The sequence below is a fragment of the Eublepharis macularius genome, chromosome 9, assembly GCF_028583425.1.
Source record: "Eublepharis macularius isolate TG4126 chromosome 9, MPM_Emac_v1.0, whole genome shotgun sequence".
Taxonomy (NCBI): Eukaryota; Metazoa; Chordata; class Lepidosauria; order Squamata; family Eublepharidae; genus Eublepharis; species Eublepharis macularius.
The window spans coordinates 44,107,069-44,128,158 of record NC_072798.1 but is presented as its reverse complement, the minus strand read 5'-3'; the positions used below and the strand labels follow the sequence as shown (position 1 = coordinate 44,128,158).

General features: G+C 41.1%; 3 protein-coding genes across 3 annotated transcripts in view; 1 reads left to right on the top strand and 2 right to left on the bottom strand.

Annotated features, from left to right (window-relative positions):
* UTP20 (UTP20 small subunit processome component) overlaps nt 1–3,767 on the top strand; it is an 82,969-nt gene extending 79,202 nt beyond the window's left edge. Inside the window, exons 59-62 of the mRNA XM_054989036.1 lie at nt 1,495–1,761; nt 2,203–2,329; nt 2,758–2,903; nt 3,056–3,767. Coding sequence (XP_054845011.1) covers nt 1,495–1,761; nt 2,203–2,329; nt 2,758–2,903; nt 3,056–3,211 — 696 coding nt within the window. The 3' untranslated portion in view covers nt 3,212–3,767. The remainder of the gene's footprint in view (nt 1–1,494; nt 1,762–2,202; nt 2,330–2,757; nt 2,904–3,055) is intronic.
* A 3,001-nt stretch (nt 3,768–6,768) lies between these two features.
* On the bottom strand, nt 6,769–17,176 carry ARL1 (ADP ribosylation factor like GTPase 1). Its single transcript, XM_054989167.1, has 6 exons — nt 17,141–17,176; nt 12,838–12,975; nt 11,870–11,951; nt 9,599–9,710; nt 7,570–7,748; nt 6,769–7,103 (listed from the first exon to the last, which is right to left on the bottom strand). Exons 1-6 carry the CDS (start codon nt 17,142–17,144, stop codon nt 7,073–7,075), a joined length of 546 nt encoding a protein of 181 aa, XP_054845142.1. The 5' UTR covers nt 17,145–17,176; the 3' UTR covers nt 6,769–7,072.
* A 2,890-nt stretch (nt 17,177–20,066) lies between these two features.
* Nucleotides 20,067–21,090, bottom strand: part of NUP205 (nucleoporin 205) — a 56,635-nt gene continuing 55,611 nt past the window's right edge. The window contains exon 43 of the mRNA XM_054988396.1: nt 20,067–20,405. Within this exon, the coding sequence (XP_054844371.1) occupies nt 20,253–20,405 (153 nt within the window). The 3' untranslated portion in view covers nt 20,067–20,252. The remainder of the gene's footprint in view (nt 20,406–21,090) is intronic.

The following is a 21,090-nucleotide window of genomic DNA, read 5'->3' as shown; positions in this document are numbered from 1 at the left end:
ATGAAAAAGGGTGGCTTGAAGTGAACTGTTCTCTGTCGTTAGGAGCCAGCCTAAAGTGATGTTTCTATGGCCTTCAGCAGCTGCTTCCTAGTTAACTTAGAAAGAGTTCGAGCAGGCTGGCATTATCGTACAGGATCATAGATTTCCCACAATGCTGGAGCCATCTTTTGATTCATGCCCTGGGATCCAGCAGCTGTTGGTCCTTTCCAGGTCAGTCCAGATAGATAATCAAGGCTCTTTTCCACTGTATATTTTCTGTTTCACCCTAAGTATTCTTAATGGGATGACATTTAGGCATTGTTCTAGTATCAGATAGGGTCTGATCCAGGTAATGAATACTTCAATCCATTTGCAGGGAAGTGTGTATTTTATACTTGACAGACTCTGCCTCTTATGGATGCTAGAATAGTAAAAAGAACAGGAACTCCTTTTCCCCACCCTTGACCTCATCTGGCCCCTGTACCATGAATCATATTCCCCCCTCTGCCAGGAATGGAGATTTACCCTGGTTTTGAGACAGCAACAGATTTTCATTGGATTCCAACTGGATTCCAGTCACTTTTCAAATTGCTTGTTCGTTTGAGCTTTGGATTTAAATATTCCCTTATATTAAGGAAAAAGGTGCCCCAGGGTACATGTTTTTCCTTCTTGTGTACACATTCTTGGCTACAGCAATAGCACTATTGGTGTGCACTTGGATATACCTGAGCCAACCCCCCCCCCCCTCCCTGAAGTTAGCTATTTCAGGTTGGTTTGGGAACATCTAAAATAACTCTCAAATCCTCCCAAATTCTGGGAAGAATGGAAATTCATCTCCCAGAATTTGGGGGGGGGGGGGGTGTTGTTCAGGCACCATGAACCAGGAAGGAGAGGAAGCTCATCTGAACAGCTGTTAGTTGATGTTTCTAGTCCCTTTAAATTTTAAAGGACAGTCAAAGGCCATGTCTTCCCTAGAAAATAAAGGCACTTTAAAATTTAAAGGGACTGGAAAAGTCAACTAAGAGCTGTTTTATAGACCTTTTTCTTGCTCTCCCCTGCTGTTTCTGGGGTGGTGGGGTTGCTAAAATGGTCCCAAATTTTAAGGACCCACCAAAAAATCTCAAAATGGTAAGAGTCCTGAAAATTTGGGATAATGAAAAGCATATGGAATTGATTTTAACTGTATATTGCATCACTCAGGTTTTTATTTCCTGTTTTCTTAACTTTTTCGGTTTAGCCCATAATGAAAAGTATGCCTTCTCAAAATCCAGATGCAAATTAAACTGATTTAATTTGTACACCCCTAAATAGCACTGATTGTTTTACTTTTTAGGCTAGGCTTGTTGCAGCTTTGGGTGTCTTATGGCATGAAGCCTCTCCTTTTTCAGTCCTCCTGTGGCTGCTGAACAGATAGGTTCTTGGGTGCCTGAATACACAAGTTACATCTGATTAGGTTTGGCCTTTTGTTGATACTGTAGAAAAGGTCAGTCTGATTTTTTCCCCTCTCTGTTTAAGGTTATAAAGAATTTACTGTTTGTAGCCAAAGTACTATACCTTCTGGCGCCTGCTCCAGACGAAGAAATGAATGAGGAAGTATGCTGTGAAACTGAGAGTCAGGATGTCATCGCTGGTAAAGATGAGAATGGAACTTCAGTTATGGAGGAGAGAGAAGATGAAGAGGCAGAAGAGAAAAGCAGGCCTGCCACTTTATTGTGGGTGATGAAGAGACTCTCTGTAATGGCAAAACGAGAAGCTGCATATTCACCCAAAGATCCTTTAAAGGTTTGTTTGTTTCTCTTTCAGGGGAACAATTATGCTTGTTTTAAAAAAATGCCTTGTAGTTCCACAGTAATTTCACACTCCTTCTACCCAGACAAGTCCAAAGCCCACTGCAAATAAGGCAGAAATGTATGTAAGGCAAATCACCAGCTTACATGAAACAGGGTCTATTTATTTAGAATATTTGACTCTCTCTCTCTCCCAGGTCAGCAGGTTGGGTGGGTGTGAAGCGCAGAAGCGGGGAGGGGGGGATTGAATCCTTCCTCTTCCCTCTTTCCCCAGTTACTTTTCCATTTTAAATAGCCCCTTCCCAAAGTTGCTTTTCTTTTCAAAAGGCAATTGAGCTTTTGTTGTATCTGTTTAACATAAATAACACAATGAGGTCTCTACAGTATTGTTTCGCATTCAGAACCTCACTTCAAAAATCGTGTTTTGTCTTTCCAGAGAACCTGCATCTTTAAGTTCCTTGGTGCCATTGCAGTAGATCTTGGCAAAGACAAAGTTAAACCATACCTTCCAACAATCATAGCCCCTCTCTACAGAGAGCTCAGCAGCACCTATGCAGAGCAAGGTATGCAGTATTTTGTTCTCAAGTGTTTAAGAAACTTTTCTACTGGAGACAGCAAGTCTTTCTGGTAAACCCCATCAGTTTCTTTCATGTCATCGTCATCTAGTAAATAGAAGCTAACTAGAGCAGCAGAATGGCCGGTCATCTGTGCAGGATGCTTTACCTCTCTCCCCCCTCCCAAAATTCTTAATGGTTTCAAACTGGAATCTGATTATTTGCAATGGAAGAGAGCAACATCTTGTAGTTATTTGAGGCTGATTTTCATACATACATGTTGATTGTTTCTTGACTGACTATAATATCGTGATCACTTGCACATGTGAATGGGCCGTTGCAGACAGAATTTACCTATAATCAAATGTCATTTCAAAGTTTACACTTTCAGTTGTCTATAATCTACTACATATCGCAATCATGTCAATCTTTGTTAGATCCAACTCTGAAGAACCTTGCCCAGGAGATCATAGAACTACTGAAGAAACTAGTTGGACTGGAGCCCTTTTCACTTGCATTTGCTTCTGTGCAAAAGCAGGCCAGTCAAAAGAGAGCTGTCCGGAAGAAACAGAGAGCCTTAGAGGTCAGTATGGATTAAATACATTTCTGAGTCCATTTACTTAGAAATAAGAGAGTTTCTTTATTGCTATGAGAATTTTTAGTTACATCAGGCTATTTCAGAACATTTAAGAAAAGTGTGAACCAACAACACTGTGGGTTTTGTCTTCTGGTTAGGCTGTGTCTAATCCTGACATTGCTGCTAAGAAGAAGTTGAAGAGACACAAGAATAAAATTGAAGCAAGGAAGAGAAAAATAGAATTCCTACGACCTGGTTACAAAGCCAAAAGACCAAGAAGCAGTGCTTTAAAAGACTTGGCAATGGTAGAGTGAAATACCGTCACAACAGAAAAATGTATCATAAATATGTTTCATTCATGGTGGGTATGCTGCATAGATGGAGACAAAAAAACCCCATCCAACCATACTGTATGTTGGAGTTTTTGGTTGTAAAATACTGTAAAATTAGAACTATCTATATAACCACAGTTGGGCCTTCAGTTAAAAACTTGTCTAGGAGACAGCCTTTTGTATAAACAAAATAATACAACTGTGGATTATTGAATATTTTTGTAATCTGTATAGTATCTATTCAGCTGATCTAGGAAGAAATTCATTTCAGTGAGACATCTAATTTTTTAGGAATTCATATTTGACTGTTACCAGTGATGTACAGCTTGTGGTAATACATTTTTTATTTCTTAATAAATGTGTGTGGTTGAAGCAATTAGAAGATCTGTATTGTCTAATGTATATTTTTAACAAGGCAAATGGAGGCCAAGTATTATTGCTTTGGGATCCAGGAAATGGGAAGCATCTTTCTGTTCCTAAATTTTGGCAGTCGGGTCTGTTTTCCTTTCACCAGAGTACTCTCAGATCCTCCACCCAAGTCCGGGAGGGGAGTTGTCAGTTAAACAAGAATGAGAGTTGGATAGTTCTTTACAGAACTTCTTGCAAAGCCTACAAGGGAACCAGAGCTCATTCCTTCTGCTAACCAGTCGGACAGAGGCTTGTTTTTTGTCCTTAGAAAGACCCTATAATCTTATCAGCCTTCACCTTCCCTTTACTGGAGTATTTTGGAAAAGTCACCCACAAGTCGTCCTCCAGCACCAGCCTTTTTTTTTTTAAAAAAAGAAGCCACTAAGATATGACAGGTCTCCAGTGCAGATGCACCATGAACAGTGCTGCTCTTGAGGCCCGTCTTAAGGATCTGTGGGAAACAATCAAGTCAGAAGGGCTGTAACTTGTAACAAATTGCATTCAAGATCCCATTCAGCCGCTGGAATCTTCTGTTAAATGATCTCAGGAAGCAGACTTTCCTGCAACAGCAAAGCAGAAAGGGCTGAGCTAGAAAGATCAGCAGTCTGACTCTGTGTAAGGCAGCTTCCTGGGGAGCCTATGGCTTGAGGTCTGGTCTTCCTTTGTCAAGGCTTCTGCCTTTGGGGCCAGGGACTTCCTCACAACTTGTTTCTCCACCTGATGCATGAATTAAAAGTAGCTACATTCCTGGGAGGTTCTAGTTTAGACTGCGTATAATTCTCAGTCACAGCCGTGGCAGATATTATGGTACAATTCCTAGTTTAAGCACTGAAATGTGCAAGACTCCAGTATTAGTTGAGAGGAAAAGCCATGTCCCTGGCCTTCTTTCTTGGGGTGGAGATGAAAAAGATTTCTACCCTGCCTCTCTTCTCTAATTGTTCAGTCATGCAGAGGTGGTTTAAGTTTCAAGTCTGATAGGTGGAACTGCCCATTAACTCAGGGAAGCTCTCAGCAACTAAAAACAGAAGAAATCATACAAACACTTCAAATTTAGCAACAGATATACAACAGCAGGTGCTTGACCTATGCTATTTGAGCAGCAGATCACCTAGGAGGAAAGGAGAGCACACTACCAACAGGTCAAAGTCTGCAGAAGTGCTACAGCAGAATCACAGCCACCTTAAGCCAAGGCACAACAAAGGGCAAATGATCTGCCAGTTTCTTTCCTTACAAGTAGAGCAGCGAGAAATGGTAGAACTGAGCTTGAAGGTGGCTTAAGGCCATATTGAAGTATAGACTCTAAAAAGCCAAACCCCAGAAAAAATAACCTAAACAGGTACGGGTTGTCAAGAGACTTAATGAGTTGTGCAGCTAGCCGCACTGGGGATTGCCACAAACCTTGTGTCAGGCCCTATTGCTTCTGTTCCATAGATGAATAGGCATTCCCTCTAGACATGCCTCCACAGATGCACCCATGGAGCTTCAACCTGGGAAAGTTCTCCTCCTACCATTACCAATCAGAGAGATTTGACATTACAGTGTTACAGGCAGGGGTCATTTTGTAGAAAAAGAGCTGGAGGAACTCATTAGCATGACTAATTAGCATATGCCATGCCTCTTGACATCACCAGAAGTGTGTCATTAGCATAACTGATTTGCAGATGCCACTCCCCCTGATATCACCTATCCTGGCTGTTTTGGACCCAATCCTGACCATTCAGGGCCGAAATTGGGCCCAAAATGGCAAAAGGAGGCTGAAAATGGCTGGAAAGGGGCCTAAAATGGTCAGGATCGGGCTGCTGCTGAGCGGGAGAGTGATCCACCACCCATCAGAGACCTGATCCGGGCCGTTTGGGCCCAAAATGGCCAAGTCAGGTGGGCGGGGCCACCTGATGTGATGTCTTTGGGGAACTGCCGGAACTGTGTTCCGGCGCATTCCTCCTCAAAATGAGCCCTGGTTACAGGGCTTTGTAGGTACCTCTCATAAGTCTAGAAAGAGCACAAGGGATTAGAAGACTCCACCCAGACCCACCCCTTTACATCAGAGGAGAAGTGAACAAAGCTCCAAAATACTCCTACCCCCCAGTATTTCCACAATCTAGGAAAGAAACTTTCAGATGACAGTTAGAATAGGGTCTTCATATCTACACAGAGCAGGTGGTTTAAGAGATTTTAGGAGCCTTATTTACATAACTAGCACATACTACTGCAGCCTCCGTAGTCATAAGCAGGTAAATGGGACACTCCAACCACTTTTATTCACTGTTGATCAGTTCAATATCTTTGCTTCTGGGGAGGCTTCTCTGTGTGAAAAATTCTACAGTAAGTTGTATAAGCACACTGTCCGAACCAGCTGTTGGCTAGAATGGGACAGGATAACTGCTATTTGATACACTGGAGTTTACTTTGTCGATTTTATACTTATAGAGAGGAAAGCAGTCAAAGCTGCCCTCCAACTCTACTGTTCGCTTTTTTCTGTTCTTACCTTCTTGTGGGTTATAGTCTCTAGTACTACTGAGGTTTTTTTTTTAACATCTCAAGTGCTTTTTTAGAACGTTAACGTTTCTCAAAGGTGTGCATTTCAAGCTGTAGAGGACTCCTGCTGGTGGAAGAAAACTAGTTTTCTTGCCGTAAAGTCTAGTTTGGGTTGCTGTCATCATCTTTACCCTTGTCGGTCTATGTTCAGTCACAGAGCTTGGGAGGAAGTTATAGGCTCAAGCATGTTTTTAGCCTCTCCTGATTAGTTGATTTGTTTCACATCTCAGCCCTGGCCCTTTTCAACTCCCTGCTTCAATTTTCTAACAGTTCCAGGAAGTCATTTACATCCAACTTCCTTGCTGGCATTCCTACTCTTTCCTTACACCCAGGATGAATTGGTAGTAAAATGTTGTTGAACCAAGTTCCACCTTGCCCTATAGTAACGGGGAGATGAGGCTGCACTTACTGCAACACACTGGTGCTTTCCATACCTGAGCAACATTTCTGAAGGCACAAGCTACACAGAAGCAGTTAAGGGATTCGCCCTACATGTGTTCCAACTCACTAGAGGCCACTCTTAACAACCAGGCTACTGATTGACCAAAACTATTCATACTTGCATGTAATGTATATGAAATAGAAAACCTAGACAATGATAATTAAATATATTTATTAGTGTTAAATAGTTTCAAACACTCAGAATTCCAAGTAACAAAGCTTTATTCCAATTTAATCTCATCTATCTTCAGTTATATCTGCCATAAAAATTGATGTTACATACATAAGTTACACAAGATAAAAGAAATGGAGTATTTTTAATGTAGTATACAGAAAAACATTCAATTGGTGTGATTTCCAATGCAAGAAAAACCCATTTCTTTCAAAGAATATTGTCAGTCCTATTTACACTGCATTGCATCAATTCACAGCACTGATGAAGGAAACTTCAGTCTTGTTTCACTGTCTGCTCTTCAAGGCCTCCACTAACCTACAAAGACAGATTTGGTTTTGCAGTTCAAAAACCATCTTTAGCATGACTACATGGTATTAAATGACATTTTTTTTTGTTTACTTAGGACACAGCTGTTCTATAATTAGCCAGGCAGTGTTCTCACACAAAAGAGACCCCACCCCCCACCCCATGGTTACTCACATTTTGCACCACAGGGGAAACATGCCCAGACACAGAGCAGCAACTCAGACCTTGATCATTGTCATGCCACTGCCACACGTTACCAGGAAACAAGTTCTTACTGGTGGCATAAAGAAGGTACTGGATGTGTGTTGCTAAGGGCCTATCTTCACAGAAGCTTCCTGCCCTAATCCCCACAGCAAATTAAGCAAAGATCTGCTATGTATAAATCAAAGTCTGAAGTATACTGGGGCAGATTCAACACTCCCTCCCCCATCCCTACCTTAGTGAGAAAAGTGAGAAAATAAGCAGAGGTGCCTACCACTCCATTGCTTCATCAAGCCCAGTGCCTTTGGTTGCGGATGTTTTGAATATCTGCCACTTTCGGTCTTTCAGAGCAGGAAGTCCAAGTGCATTTGCCATTTCTGTAGGAGTCATAGCCTGTTCCATATCTTGCTTGTTTGCAAACACCACTAAAATGGCTTTCTTCAGTTCTTCTTCCTGTAAGGGGCAGCAGATTAGTCTATGCACCTTACCCTGCCTTTCACCTCCCAAGCTCACGAGGGTCAGGCACAGCAGAGGAAAGTAGTATCCACACTGAATTTACAATTTCTTCTGATTTCCCCCTTCCTACTGCAGATCCCCCTCATGTCATTACTCATTCCCCTAAAAGGAGGGGCAGCAAGTTTCATTCTGACACTGGAAATTTTAATCTGGATCCACCTCATTGTGTAGTCAGTATAATAAATGTAAGCATTATTATTTAGTTATTGAAGGGCCAGAGAATTCATTTTAGATAAACATGACTAAATCTATAGGAGATGTACTATTCAACTTGGAACACCATGCTGTCCATACATGTCTCCTAGAAGGATACCATGGGGCAATGGAATCCCCACTCTGCCATGGAAGCTGACCTGGTGGCCTTAGGTCAGTCAAACACTCTCAGCTTAACTGCCTCACAGGGTTGTTTGGGAGATAAAATAAGAAGAGAATTATGTACGCCATCTTGGGTCCTCGATTTGGGAGAAGGGTGGGGTATTAAATACATATTTAAATAAATAAGTAAGTAACATGCCACAGGATAGATACATATTTAGTGGATTTTCAGCAGCTTGAAATATGAAGGTCAGTGATACAGTAGACTTCATTCCCAAACTTTTTACACGACTTATAAAAGACAGCCATATACCTAGCAAAATGTGTACCTTACTCTCTTAGTAAGTTTGAACCATTTAATTCAATCTTGTATTGTTAATTTCAAGGCAATATCTCGTATTAACATTTTGTAGACGATGTGATGGTTAGCACCTGGTTGTCACCATTTTGTTATATATTATGACTGCATGGCTTGGGCTGCCTCTGACTTTACTTGTGGCACAGCCCTTATATGATCGGGAAAGAGAAGGGGGAGGGCTGGAGGAGGGAGAAAACCTCGGAGGTAAAGGCTTCCTAGAGTGAATGCTGTTCTATTTCCCACATACTCCAGCCTCTCCTTTCATTCTGTTTAACCCCAGCCACCACAATATTAATGAAAATGGGTGAGACAAGCTTTTATTAACTAGATGGTGGCATGTAGCTTTGTGATCCCTAAGGGGCTTTTATTTGTGACCCTAATAATGAAGCGCTTAATAGTGAGGTGATTAGAAACCCCTTTCCCAACAGCTATTTTGATGGGACAAACGGCACAAGTTGAAACAGAACAAGAACCAAATATTTATTTACAGAAAATAAGTTATAGAAACAATTTTAGGTTTTGTGTGGAATGAATAGTAAAAATAAGTATACAACTGACTTGCACTCTACTTCCCAGAGGTTATGCTTTCTTCCTACTGGGAGTTAACTGGTTGAACCTGATCCTAAGTTAACAACTCAGAGCTGAAGGGAGAAACTTTTCTTCTAGACAGGGATCATCAGCATTTAAAGTTCATTTGTAGCCTCTACCACAGCTGACAGACTTCTACTTAAGTACTAGGTCACATTTTCAAACTTTCAGAAAGCCCTGGCCTCACTACCAGAAAAGTTAGATTTTCAACAGGCCCTTTACAGGGTGCTTTGTTTAATTTCTTAAAACCAGATTCTTACACCGTGCCCTGACTCCAAAATCCTAACTAAAATGCCCCCTCCCAAAGTGTAACTCAGCTTAATGCTCTTATCCAGAGCTGCTATAACCCTGTCCAAAGGGAAGTTTATCACTTCTCTCCTTTTTAAGCTTACTCCCTTACTCCCATTCAAGGAAATTCCAGGGGCTCTAACTGGCTGGCCAGTCTCTAGGGCTTCACTGGTTCCAAATCCTGGAGATAGGCAGAATTTGGGGGCTGACTGCCACAATAACCATTTTTGTTTCCTACCTCCAACATGGCAACAAGCTCAGACTTCGACACGCTAATTCTGTCTCTGTCACAACTGTCTACTACGTAGATGACCGCATCTGTATTGGAATAGTAGCATCGCCAGTATGGCCTGGAAAAGAAGCATTTCATTGTTTAAAATGGTGTTTTAAAATCAAATAAACCTATCCTATCTTCATAATGCTGGAGCTTGAAAGGCCATATTTTTCAGACTGAAATGAAGGTAAGCCCGTGACAATGATAAATGATTAAGGATGAATGAATTAAACAGAGACTGTATTCCTGAAGTACAGAAAGACAATTATATGATCGCACATTGGCTCTAGAACTACTGGAAAAGGAATCTGCTAAAGCCCTCCCCTCTATTTTCCCCTTTTCCTTATGTCAAACCAAATGGCTTATTAAAGTCAAGAGTTTTAAAAAGCAGTTTGAGGATTGTAGGAAAGAGTCTGGCGATAACTCTACTGGGCACAGCTGTGGAGTATGTGTGTGCTTCTGAATTGTGTTAAATATATTTCCACAAATACCCAGTGTGGTACAGAGACTAGAATGTTAGATTGAGAAGTGGGAAACTCATATCCTTGGTATACAAGCTCACTACAAAGTTCACTGGGTGGCCTGGAGCAAGGCACTACCTCTCAGAGTTGCTGAGAGGCTAAAATACCAATCTGATCCTCAGACAAATAGCATGATATAAATAGGGGTATGCAGTTCGGTTCAGAATTTGGATTAAAATACCAAATTTTGGTTGATTCGGTCAAATCAGGATATTCCAAAACAAAAATCAGATACTCTGAATTTTTATCAAATTTTCAACAATAACAGGTAAAATTTGGCCATTGTTTTCTGTGGGAAAATCACTCTGGGAGATATTCATTGGGGTGGAGGAGTCATTTTTCAACCAAACTTCACCAAATTCGGTGGGAACCTACTGCTGACTGTTCTCCAAAGACTCCTCAGTTTCATGAACATTGGACCCCAGGGCCAATTTTATGGCCCCCAAAGAAGGTACCCTCACCTAGTCTCCATTATTCCCTATGGGAGAAAATATCTGGGAACTATCTGGGGACTGGATGAGGCATTTTTCATGTAAATGTCACCTGTTTTTCAGGAAAACTACTCCTGACTGTCCTCGAAAGACCCCTCAAGTTTCAGGAAAATTGGGCCAGGGGGCCAATTCTATGATCCCTGAACAAGGTGCCCCCAATCACTCCATTATCTTCTATGGGGGAAAAATCAAAGCAAACCCCTAGATGTAAATGTAACAAATCTAGATATTCTTCTGTAGCACTTCTCACATTCAACAACTGTTTTTCACTATCAAGGTATGTTACTAGCCAAGGCAACTTGAACAGGTCTTAACTTGTGCATATAATGGCTACATTCAGATTAAACAAATGATTTGTTTGTCTCACAGTGTATTGCATGAGCCTTTGTTACTCTATCAGACACATATATGCACCCAGATCATAAAACGAAGATAACTTGTTGCCTGTTTCCTTTCCTGTATCCAAGCAAAACAAAATGTTTCACAGCCTCCCCCATTGCAGTTCTGCTACTCTTTAAAATTTCCTCTCAGGAGCCACTGAAGTCTCTTAAGCACATTCCTGATTGGTGATAGGAGTGGAAAGAAGCCAGAGGATGGGAGCATCCTGAGAAAACGTCATCCCCAGATGGAATTATGTTTTCAGTTGTTCTGCGTGAGCAGAAAGCTAACAGGCACAGTGTTACACAACAAATTTGGATTCTGCATTCAGATGTCACAACAAGCCACAGAAAGTACAAGTCACAGTTAACAAGCCACATACAAACCACAGTTTAGGAACCACTGACAAGCCACACTTCGCTGTGCAGCCTGCATTCACACATCACACTAAATAAGGGCTTAAACTACAGTTTTTAAACATTTTGATGCAGCCAGATACGTTCTTATGGCTTTATTTCCTCAGATAACTCAGTAAGTAGGATTAATTTTACTTGAAAAAAACAGAAAAGGTGACTTGCATGGGGAGCAATTTATAAGCTGCACTTTATGTCTTTCTTACCACACTTCTCCCCTTGGTTATTTTATACCATCTTAGTTCTATTGGCAAAATTAGTAGAAAATATCACAGTATGTTCCACTCAACTAATCCTGCATTGGTTTATAAGTAATGAAGCCAGAATATACTTTTGAAACCATTACCGAATTCTAAAAGGACTCCAAGCAATGAGTAAAGCAGGAAGGCCCTATTTGTTTGTTCCTGTTGACTTCACTAAATACAGTTATACCTGATACTTGTCTGTCCTCCCAAGTCCCAGACTTGAAACTTCAGATTCTTGTAGGTTACTGTCTCAACATTGAAACCAATTGCTGGAAGAAGAAAAATAAAGCAAGATCATCTCTTTCTGCATAATTGGGGAATCCCCACACCACAATGTAGAGGCTCTTACCTACCAGGTTTTTATCCTGCTTTTTCTCCAGGGAGCTCCAAGTGGCATATCTGAGTCTCCCCTCCTCCATTTCTACATTTTGTGGATGGCCTGGTTTTGCTACTTGTGCAACTGGTACAATCTACTTTACTACACTAATAACTGCTCAATAATACATTTTGTATTTTGAATTTTTCCCCTTAAGTGCTTTGAAAAAAATGGGAAAAAATGCTCTGTTAAGATGAACCAATACTTTAAGGCAGGGGAGATAATAATAGCTTTCAAAATCAGATTTTCTTTCTTTTGTTGAGTTTAGCTATAATAATAATGCAAGTATCTGAACTGTTGTGTTATCCGGTGAATGGCAAAGATATCTCTTCAAAATTAACCAAGTTAAAAATTAAATGTGAATTTAATGCAAACATAACCTCTTGAAACAGAATTTGTGACCAGCTTATGAAAGGCTGAATTTGTTTGTATTGAAAGAACTTGTGTTGAAGACATCTGGCCAGTTGAAAAATAATCGTGCTCGCATCTGTTTTTGCAATGTTAAAGAGTGAAACAGCACTGCATATCTGGAAGGGCCTGTTAAACATACACTGCACAGGGTACCCCCCAAGATGTGTGTCCACCTGATATTACAGACATGTAAGTTCTGCTTCACTTTTGACATCACCCAATATTTCAACTCGGTATTGTATGTGTACATTAGTGGTCATCTATGTTTGTGCCACACACACATGTCAGTTAACAATAAATGAGTAATAAATGATAAGAACATTGTATTACATGCCATATTTCAAATAACTATTCAGAGGAACACTTACTAGGAATGGTAGTCACAACTTCTCCAACTTGTAACCTGTAGAGAATTGTTGTCTTTCCTGCTCCATCAAGTCCCAAGATTAAAATTCTCATTTCCCGAGTACCAAATAAACTGGAAAAGATACTGGAAAAAAAGCCACCTGGAAAGAAGAAGAACCATTTTAAAAACTGCATGGCATCATCATCATCACCCTAGACTATTTAGCTGCAGTTTGCTTCCAGATCTCTACTGAGAAGCACAATGTGCTTTCAAGATTGTATCTGCTTATGTGAACATAGAATAAGCAAAAAACAATAACAAGGACTTTATGAAGGAACACTGATATATTGCCTTTCCACTGAACACAATCAGCTGCCAAAGTAGCTAAAAATAACAATAAAATAAAGTACTAGAACAAAATATAGAACCAAAAGACAAACACACCAGCCACCAGCATAAAATATAATATCAAAAGTAATAAACACACACGAATATAAACCACACAAAAAACAATTTCTAAACAACAAACCACCAATAAGCAGCAGCACCATTAATTAGGTCAATGGGCTATTCAGTATCTTGCTGCAGGTTCCAAATTACGTCAATGCTGGATACTTTTAGAAAGTATGTGCTTTAACCTTTCTACGCTCTCTTCATCACCTCTCTACACCCTCTTCATCATACTACACTATCTGTATTTTCTTTCTTTTAAAATTTATACTGCACTTTTCTCTCTAAGACTTGAAGCAGCCTGCATTTTATCCGCATAATGATCCTGTAAGGTAGGTTGGACTAGGAATTGTAATAGGCCCAGGGTTTCCCAGCGAGCATTTATGCCAGTGTGGAAATTGAATATAGTTGTCCCAGGTCACAGTCCAACATTCTAACTACTGCATCATACCAGCTCTTTGAATAAGAATGCACTCCAAACTTAGATAACTACAGGTAACTTCTGTATGTTCATTTTGAGCCGTTTACATTATAGTTCATTGCTAAAACAATTCACTTCCAGGAAATTACACACTGTTGCTTGTATATATGTTCAATTTTTAACGTGGCTTTTCTCCCCTGGCGATGAGAGCTGCTGTTGTAAATTGCTTTTTTAAGTTGCTGTTCTTATTTGCAGTCATTTGGCAGAATAAAATAGTAAAGCTATTGCTAAAAAGAGTTATGAGTCATCAGTTCAGACTCTACTAGAATATTTCAGAGGACTGGCATAAAGGAAACTAACACAGTAATACGACAAATCGAGTTACTGGGTAATGTAATATTGCACATGTTTAAGTTGAAAAATAATCTAATCAAGTACTTAAATGATACAGAAGAGGACATACTGGAATGCAACATGGCTGTAATCAGACATCAATATAAGCCTTGATTAGTTATGTCATCCAGATACAGATGGTACAAAGAAAACAAGGTTTGTTAGTTGGCACAAAATAGGCATTTCAAGCTAAGATTTGTAGCCAGTTTGTTAACCACAGTTCATACTAATTCTGGTGTGCTGTAACATCTGTATTCACAAACTGAGAGCCAATGTAGTATAGTGGTTAGAATATCAGACAGGGAAACCCAGGTTTGAATCTCTACACTACCATGAAAGCTTGCTAGGTGACCATGGGTCAGTCACATACTCTCAGCCAAACCTACCTCACAAGGTTGTTGTGAGGATAAGATATAGGTGAGGAGAATGATGTAAACTGCCTTGGGTCCCCACTAAAGAGAAAGGTGAGGTATGAAAGAACTACATCAAAAAATTAGTTTGTTTAGAAGCATCACCACTTGGCTAAAAAGATGCCTGTATAGAAAGGATGTTTCCAACAAAGAGATACAAGAAGCAGACAAAGGTGTACACACAAATCAAGACAATAGACTGTAAAAACCACAGTTCAGGATTCTGAATCATTTTTTTAACATTAGTAAAGGGAACTCCAATATTTCAGTTTGCAGAATATTTTATCTTTTCCCTTCTCTGTTATGGCTTAAGACTTTTTTAAAAAAGCACACTTGACTAACTTTTCTGATTATGTAGCTTGTGACAAAATGATATAAGCCTAACTAAAACACTGCCTAAATATTTCCTTATTTCTCTACTATTCCAATAAACACTGTTCTGTTTCTACATTTTCTGGGCTGCTGAAGACTGCTAGAGCTTCAAGGCACAATACTATCAAGTCACATATGCTCAATTTAAACACCACTAATTTCTGAACCTTGTTCAAAAACTGTTATCTAAAATTTCCCATTTTTAATTATTTTGCTGAAATTACAGTATGAAAACATTAACTACAATATGAAAACATACGGCAATGAAAACAAGGCTTGAAGGGGCAGTTAACATCACGTAGGCCTCACAAGCTATGAAATTCAAGCTAAGTGATCTTTTTAATTGAACTAACTCCTCTGGTGTAAAAGTATGCAGGCTTTTCTTCACAAAGAATAGTATAAAAGATTCTGCAATGAGAGATTATGCTGCATCACTTTTGTATAACATAAAATACAACCAATCAAATCAAGAAGTGATGATTATTTCATAACAGTCTGCATTTGCAGCAATAGTAAGACAGGCAACATACATTTTACTAGACTAACATATACTGCCTCTGAACATGGAATTCTGAAAGTGCTGAACACTACACACAATATAAACAGCTATTTATACAAAGCATAGAGAAATTTATTCTACTGCTATTCCAGTATGTATGTTCCATTTAAAAACCTGAACACAGGTTTTTACAAAGGACTGGGATCCTACTACTCCATTCTACAAAATACGGATCTTTCTGCTGGTGCAAGATGCTGCCATTAGTGCAACGGAGCTGGAGGATCCAGCTTAGCATCCACATCCACAGTCATCTAGATGCCACAGAACTCCTTCTGAAGAACACAAGCACTGCCTCTCTACCCAAAATAGGAAGTGAATTATATAATGAAGAGAAATGCACAGAATAAACTGTTAAATGCACAAAGAGGACTCCTAACATGCATATCACCCCACAAAGGAACTTTAAAGTCTACTGTTCAGCAATTGCAACCTGTATTAATGTTGGATGTGATTTCTTTTGTCCCTTTCCCCCTGCTAACAGCACCCTAACCTTCCAAACTAGACATCAGGAGACTTCTCAGAGACAGGGAAACATATAAGGCACTGAAAAAACAACAACAGATAAAACCCATCAATAACCAATCTTTTAAAATATACTGCACATGTGAATTAAGCCACGCTGTCTACTCTATACAATACAACAGTGTGGGCATTTATGTTTTCCTCCCATGGATGAACACTAGGAATTACTACCACTGGAAAATTGGGGGCTCGTTCTCTACCTAATTCTGTTCTAGACAGTGGCCCTTAATATTGGATTGCGAAAGTGAATAATTACATTATGCTCTTAAATAAAGACTAACTGCAAGCTGATACGATTTAAGAGTTAGCACAACGAATCAGCATACTGTCTTCTCTAAAAAACATGTTTGGCAATTAAACTGACTAAAACAGCTCTGATTTAAGTTATTCTACCTGAGCATGTAGGAATTGGTTCTCATACAGGTGAACTGAATTGTTTACCCAGGTGAGCCTGAGCTCATCAGATCTCAGAAGCTAAGCAGGGTCAGCCTTGGTTAGTAATTGGATGGGAGACCTCAAACGAAGACGAGGGTTGTAGAGGTAGCCAGTAGTAAGCCACTTCTGTTCGTCTCTTGCCATGTAAAGCCCACCAGGGGGTCGCCATAAGTCAGCTATGACTTGAGGGCATTCTCCTCCACCCCCAAGACCCTGGAGCCACTGCCAGTCTGAGTAGCCAATACTGAATTCGATGGACCAAGGATCTGATTCAGTAAAAGGCAGATACATGTATCAGAACAAGCGACATATTATACGCTCCGTTCAGTTAGGCCAGAGGGGAAGCCGATACACCAGCAGCCCAAAGAGAAGGGGGAAATCCCTGAGAAATGTAGCAGCAGCGTTGCTCCCAAGCACTTAAGACAGGAAACCTTAAACTGGCACTCTTGTCCCTCGGTCCCCAGTGGAGCTCTGGAAAAAGCATCCAAAACGGGTAACGGGGCCAAGACGTCCCGGCCCTTTCTGAGCGAGTGGAAACCGTCCTTCCTACAGCCGGGGAAAGGCGCGCCTTGCGGATCATCTTCAAGGGTCGGCTCGCAGCTCTTCAGCGCCCATGACAGAAGAGCGCCCCCCCCCCGGGTCCTGTCCTGTCTCAGAGCCCGGGCGACGCGCCCCCGGGACCCACCGTTGCTAGGCGACCCTTCTCCCCCCCCCGCCCGGGGCGTGAGCCTACGACATCGCCCCACCCCAGACATTCCCTCACCCATCGCGGCGTGTTCCCGCGTCACTCCCCCAGCCGAGAAACCTCCTCTCCCTCAGGCTCCGCCACCGCCGTTCACCCGGAAGTCGCGACGAAGCGGGTTCCACGTCTGCCGCGGAGTCGGAGAGTAAACGGGGCATAGCTTTCCGAGGAGACGTTTCGGGAAAAGGCGGTAGAAACAGAAACAAATCATTACTATCACCACCACTAAAAAAAAAGATCGAGTTAGCGAAACACCAGCAAAATTAACGCAAAGCCGAAGCGCTTCCGAATGCGGTTCAAAAGGGTGAAGGAACGAATCTGCAGCTGCAGAAGAACAGACTAGTTTCTGTATTTTCTTCCTCATTGGCTAAAGGAATATGGGCGGGACTAAACGGCCGCTCGAAGAGGCGGGGTCGGCTATGCGCGAACAGCGCGAGGCTAAAATGCGCTTGCGCTGCCTATTACATGAGCGGCGCGGCGGACGTTGATCACGTTTGTTCGGTTTCCTTTTAGGGTCTAGCGGGAAGTAGAATGAACTTGAAGTTCGAAACGTGGTTTTGTTAAGTGTCTCGCAGCAAAAATGAAGAGGGTTATTGTGACATCTTGCCGACTTAATACCATTTATTCTAGCAGAAGCTTTCAGAGATTAAAGTACACTTCGTCAGATGCAGTAAATAGATCCTCACTAAGCTGACCTTTAATAGAGTAATAAAATCAAAAAGAGTCCAGTAGCACCTTTAAGACTAACCAATTTTATTGTAGCATAAGCTTTCGAGAATCAAGTTCTCTTCGTCAGATGCATGATACAGAGTCTCTGTATCATGCATCTGACGAAGAGAACTTGATTCTCGAAAGCTTATGCTACAATAAAATTGGTTAGTCTTAAAGGTGCTACTGGACTCTTTTTGATTTTGCTACCACAGACTAACACGGCTAACTCCTCTGCATCTTTAATAGAGTAAATATTGGTGGGGGCAAGGGGATTTCCACTCCATATAGTTAAATGCAGTGCCTTCCCTAATGATTCCAGAAAGTAGCCAGTTTAAACTTAGCAAAAACAAAGGAGTCTTTCAGTATAAACAGGCATCCTAAACAGCCCGCTCCTGTGTGGAGGGCTACCAGTCTTACAACAGATCCCCAGACTTCAGCAGCCAGATCTCTGGAGAAAATGGCAGCTTCAGAAAGGGTAATCTAGGAGAAATGGAAGTCTCAGAGTGACATCGCCTGAGCACTGAGCTTTCTCCCCAAATTTTGTCTTCTCCAAACATTGTCCCCAAATCTCCAAGAACTTCCCAAGCTGCAGTTAGGAACCAGACCTGTGTGTTTATGGGGAAGGAAGGCGTTATAAATTAGTACTAGCAGCAATGCAGAATATTCTACTTTAGCTACAAGCAGAAAGAACAATCATGTAGGCCATGCTACTACCAAGATCATGCATAGTAGCTTACGAGCGTTACGAGTGCAAGGAGAACAGAGATGAACATATCTTGGCTCTGACACTTGACCTGCCTTGTAATTACAATTGCATTCTTGTTCTTTCCCATTGATAACCAGCTTCCATTTTGTTCTTCCAAGTATCTAGATAAGCTGTGAAACCTAGATAGCAAAATATGGCCCACAGTGCCATCGCATGTATTTCTTACACTTGTGCAATTTGCTATTCATGCACTGCTAGAGCAGCCTGCAACAAAATGCCATGGTTTGTGTTGTGGTCTATTTTTAGTTGGACTTGGGACTGTAGAATGAGTGGAGGCTGGATGTAAGAAACTTGAAAGGCCGGAGGAGGGGAGTGCCAACAGGAGGGAGCGTGCTGGGGCTGGGATAGGGGGGCAGGGAACTTGCTTTGAGAGCCCCTGCCTTTTCTTTCTCCCCTCTCCCCCCACCCCAGCATTTCTCTGTCACTCTTACCCCCCTCTCTCCCTATTAACCTTTTGTCTCTCTTCCCCCTTAATCATCTCACCTCTTCTTTCTCCCCCCCCCACCTCTTTCGCTCTCTTCCCTGTCTATCTGGGGGACATGCAAGAATCATGGGGAGGGGGCCTCCAGGGAGTCATGCACAGTGGGGCCCCTGGTCACTGCCAGGTCTGGCCCAGATCCTCCACATCATGCCGAGTTTGCCTGCCTCCCAGAAGAGGGTGGGCCACTGCCTTTAGGTTGGTCACAGCAGTGGTGGCAACTGGGCCTCCAGGCACTTGCCAGAGCAGTGGCTCCCCTCACCCTGATCCCAGCTTTGGCTCCCCTCGCTCCTTCCCCAGCTTCCTTACTTGAGGAGACCCACTTTTCTTTCTGAGGCCTCTCCTTCCCAAAATGCCTAGAGGATTATCTCTAGCTCACTGTTCCATCATGGCTTTTCAGACTGACCAATAACATTCTGTAGTTTGTTATCTGTGTCAAGATCTCAAGAACTGCTTAGTGGAAACTTGGCAAAGACCCTCTGAATATCTTCTGGACACAATGTAAGACTTTAACATTTGTTAGTTTTTAGTGAACAGGGATGGGGTGATACGAAGTTTGTAATTTTTTTCATGTTTTACACATATTATTAAGGTTTTATGCTTTAAACATTAGCCATCTTCAGAATGGAGCAGTCCTTGAAATGTGTACATGCATGAAATTAAAAGCCATTGTCAGGGAAGTTAAGAGCATTTAGCGTATGTTTTCTAGTTCTCACAGAATCTCACACCGTTTCCTATCTAGACTTGAATTATACAAAACTCAACTATTTGCCTTTTGAACGAAAAGCTAAGGATTTTTACTAGCCAAAGTCAGCATTTAGAATCCTACGCGTGAGATGTAGTTGTGTTTGTAAAAGCGGCAATAATCAGCCTAGCCTATGTCTGATTAATGTACAACTATCAGTGGAAATAAATCTGGATGGATAGAAATGATAAAAGTTCTGGCATATTTACCCTGGTCCCATAATAATTGTTTTATGATCACAATGAAAGACAATATAAAAAAAACTTTTATTTTTTCCCCCTCCATATTTGGGAATAAGAAGAAAACACAAAACTGAATGAAAAATTATAACAAAATAATCATGATCATAATTTAGAAAAATGTCACTTCTACAAAATATCAGTGAAACCCCAGTTCTTTGCTTATGAACTTCAGTGGCACAAACAAAAATTCTTTATGTCCTTGATATCCTTAGCAGACCTCGGATGCGTCTAACAAGTGCCTGAATGAAAGTGTAGCGTGACCGAACCTTGGAATACAGGCCTTCAATGTCAAGGAGTTTCTTCTGTAGTGATTCCCCAAAACTATTGGTGGCCTCAATCTGAAGCTGAGGGAGAGAGAGGAAAAAAAGGGGGGGGAGTAATTTACCTATTTCGACAATCGCCATTCATATTTCCACATCTAAACGAAGTTCCAGGGGTGGGGGTGCATTTGTGAAGCATCTACCAATTTACAGCCCAAACATTACATGTATACTGGCACCGCCGGTACAATACTCATGTAAGAGTAAATTATGTGCTATCAGCTTATCAGTGTCGAACATTGGGTTGTATCCTACTCCATTCAGCTAAGTGCAGAACCTCTGAGGGACAAGATTCCTTGTGCTGCAGGAAAGGTCTGCCCTTAATGAGCAGACAGAGAACATACAATCCAATGTTTCTGTTCCTTCCCAGAGAGATGAAATGCGCTAGGTATGTACAAGGTTAAACAAAGCTACAATCTCATTAATTATGGCTGTTGAAAGAGAAGAGATGAAGCCATACATTTTAGACACTTAGTTTTAAAATTAAATTTGAACTGAGTGTTTTAATTTAAAAAATACAATTTAAAGTCTATTATACACTGCTGATCTAACTCAAAACTGAACCATATCAATATCCAGGAAAGGTGGTAGAGGAAGAAGCAAAAAGGTATTGGTCATTCTCCTTTCTTCCAACTGTTTAATGGATGTGAAATATTAATCATGGAATGTGCCAGTACAGTTTTAAGAGTTGCACTGTATTTTCCTTGTT

Coding starts and splice junctions, on each gene's coding strand:
- ARL1 (XM_054989167.1), bottom strand. Junction 11,952..12,837: donor AGTTGTGACTACCATTCCTA/GTAAGTGTTCCT, acceptor TTCTTCTTCCAG/CAATTGGTTTCAATGTTGAG. Junction 9,711..11,869: donor GGAGGACAGACAAGTATCAG/GTATAACTGTAT, acceptor CTTCTTTTCCAG/GCCATACTGGCGATGCTACT.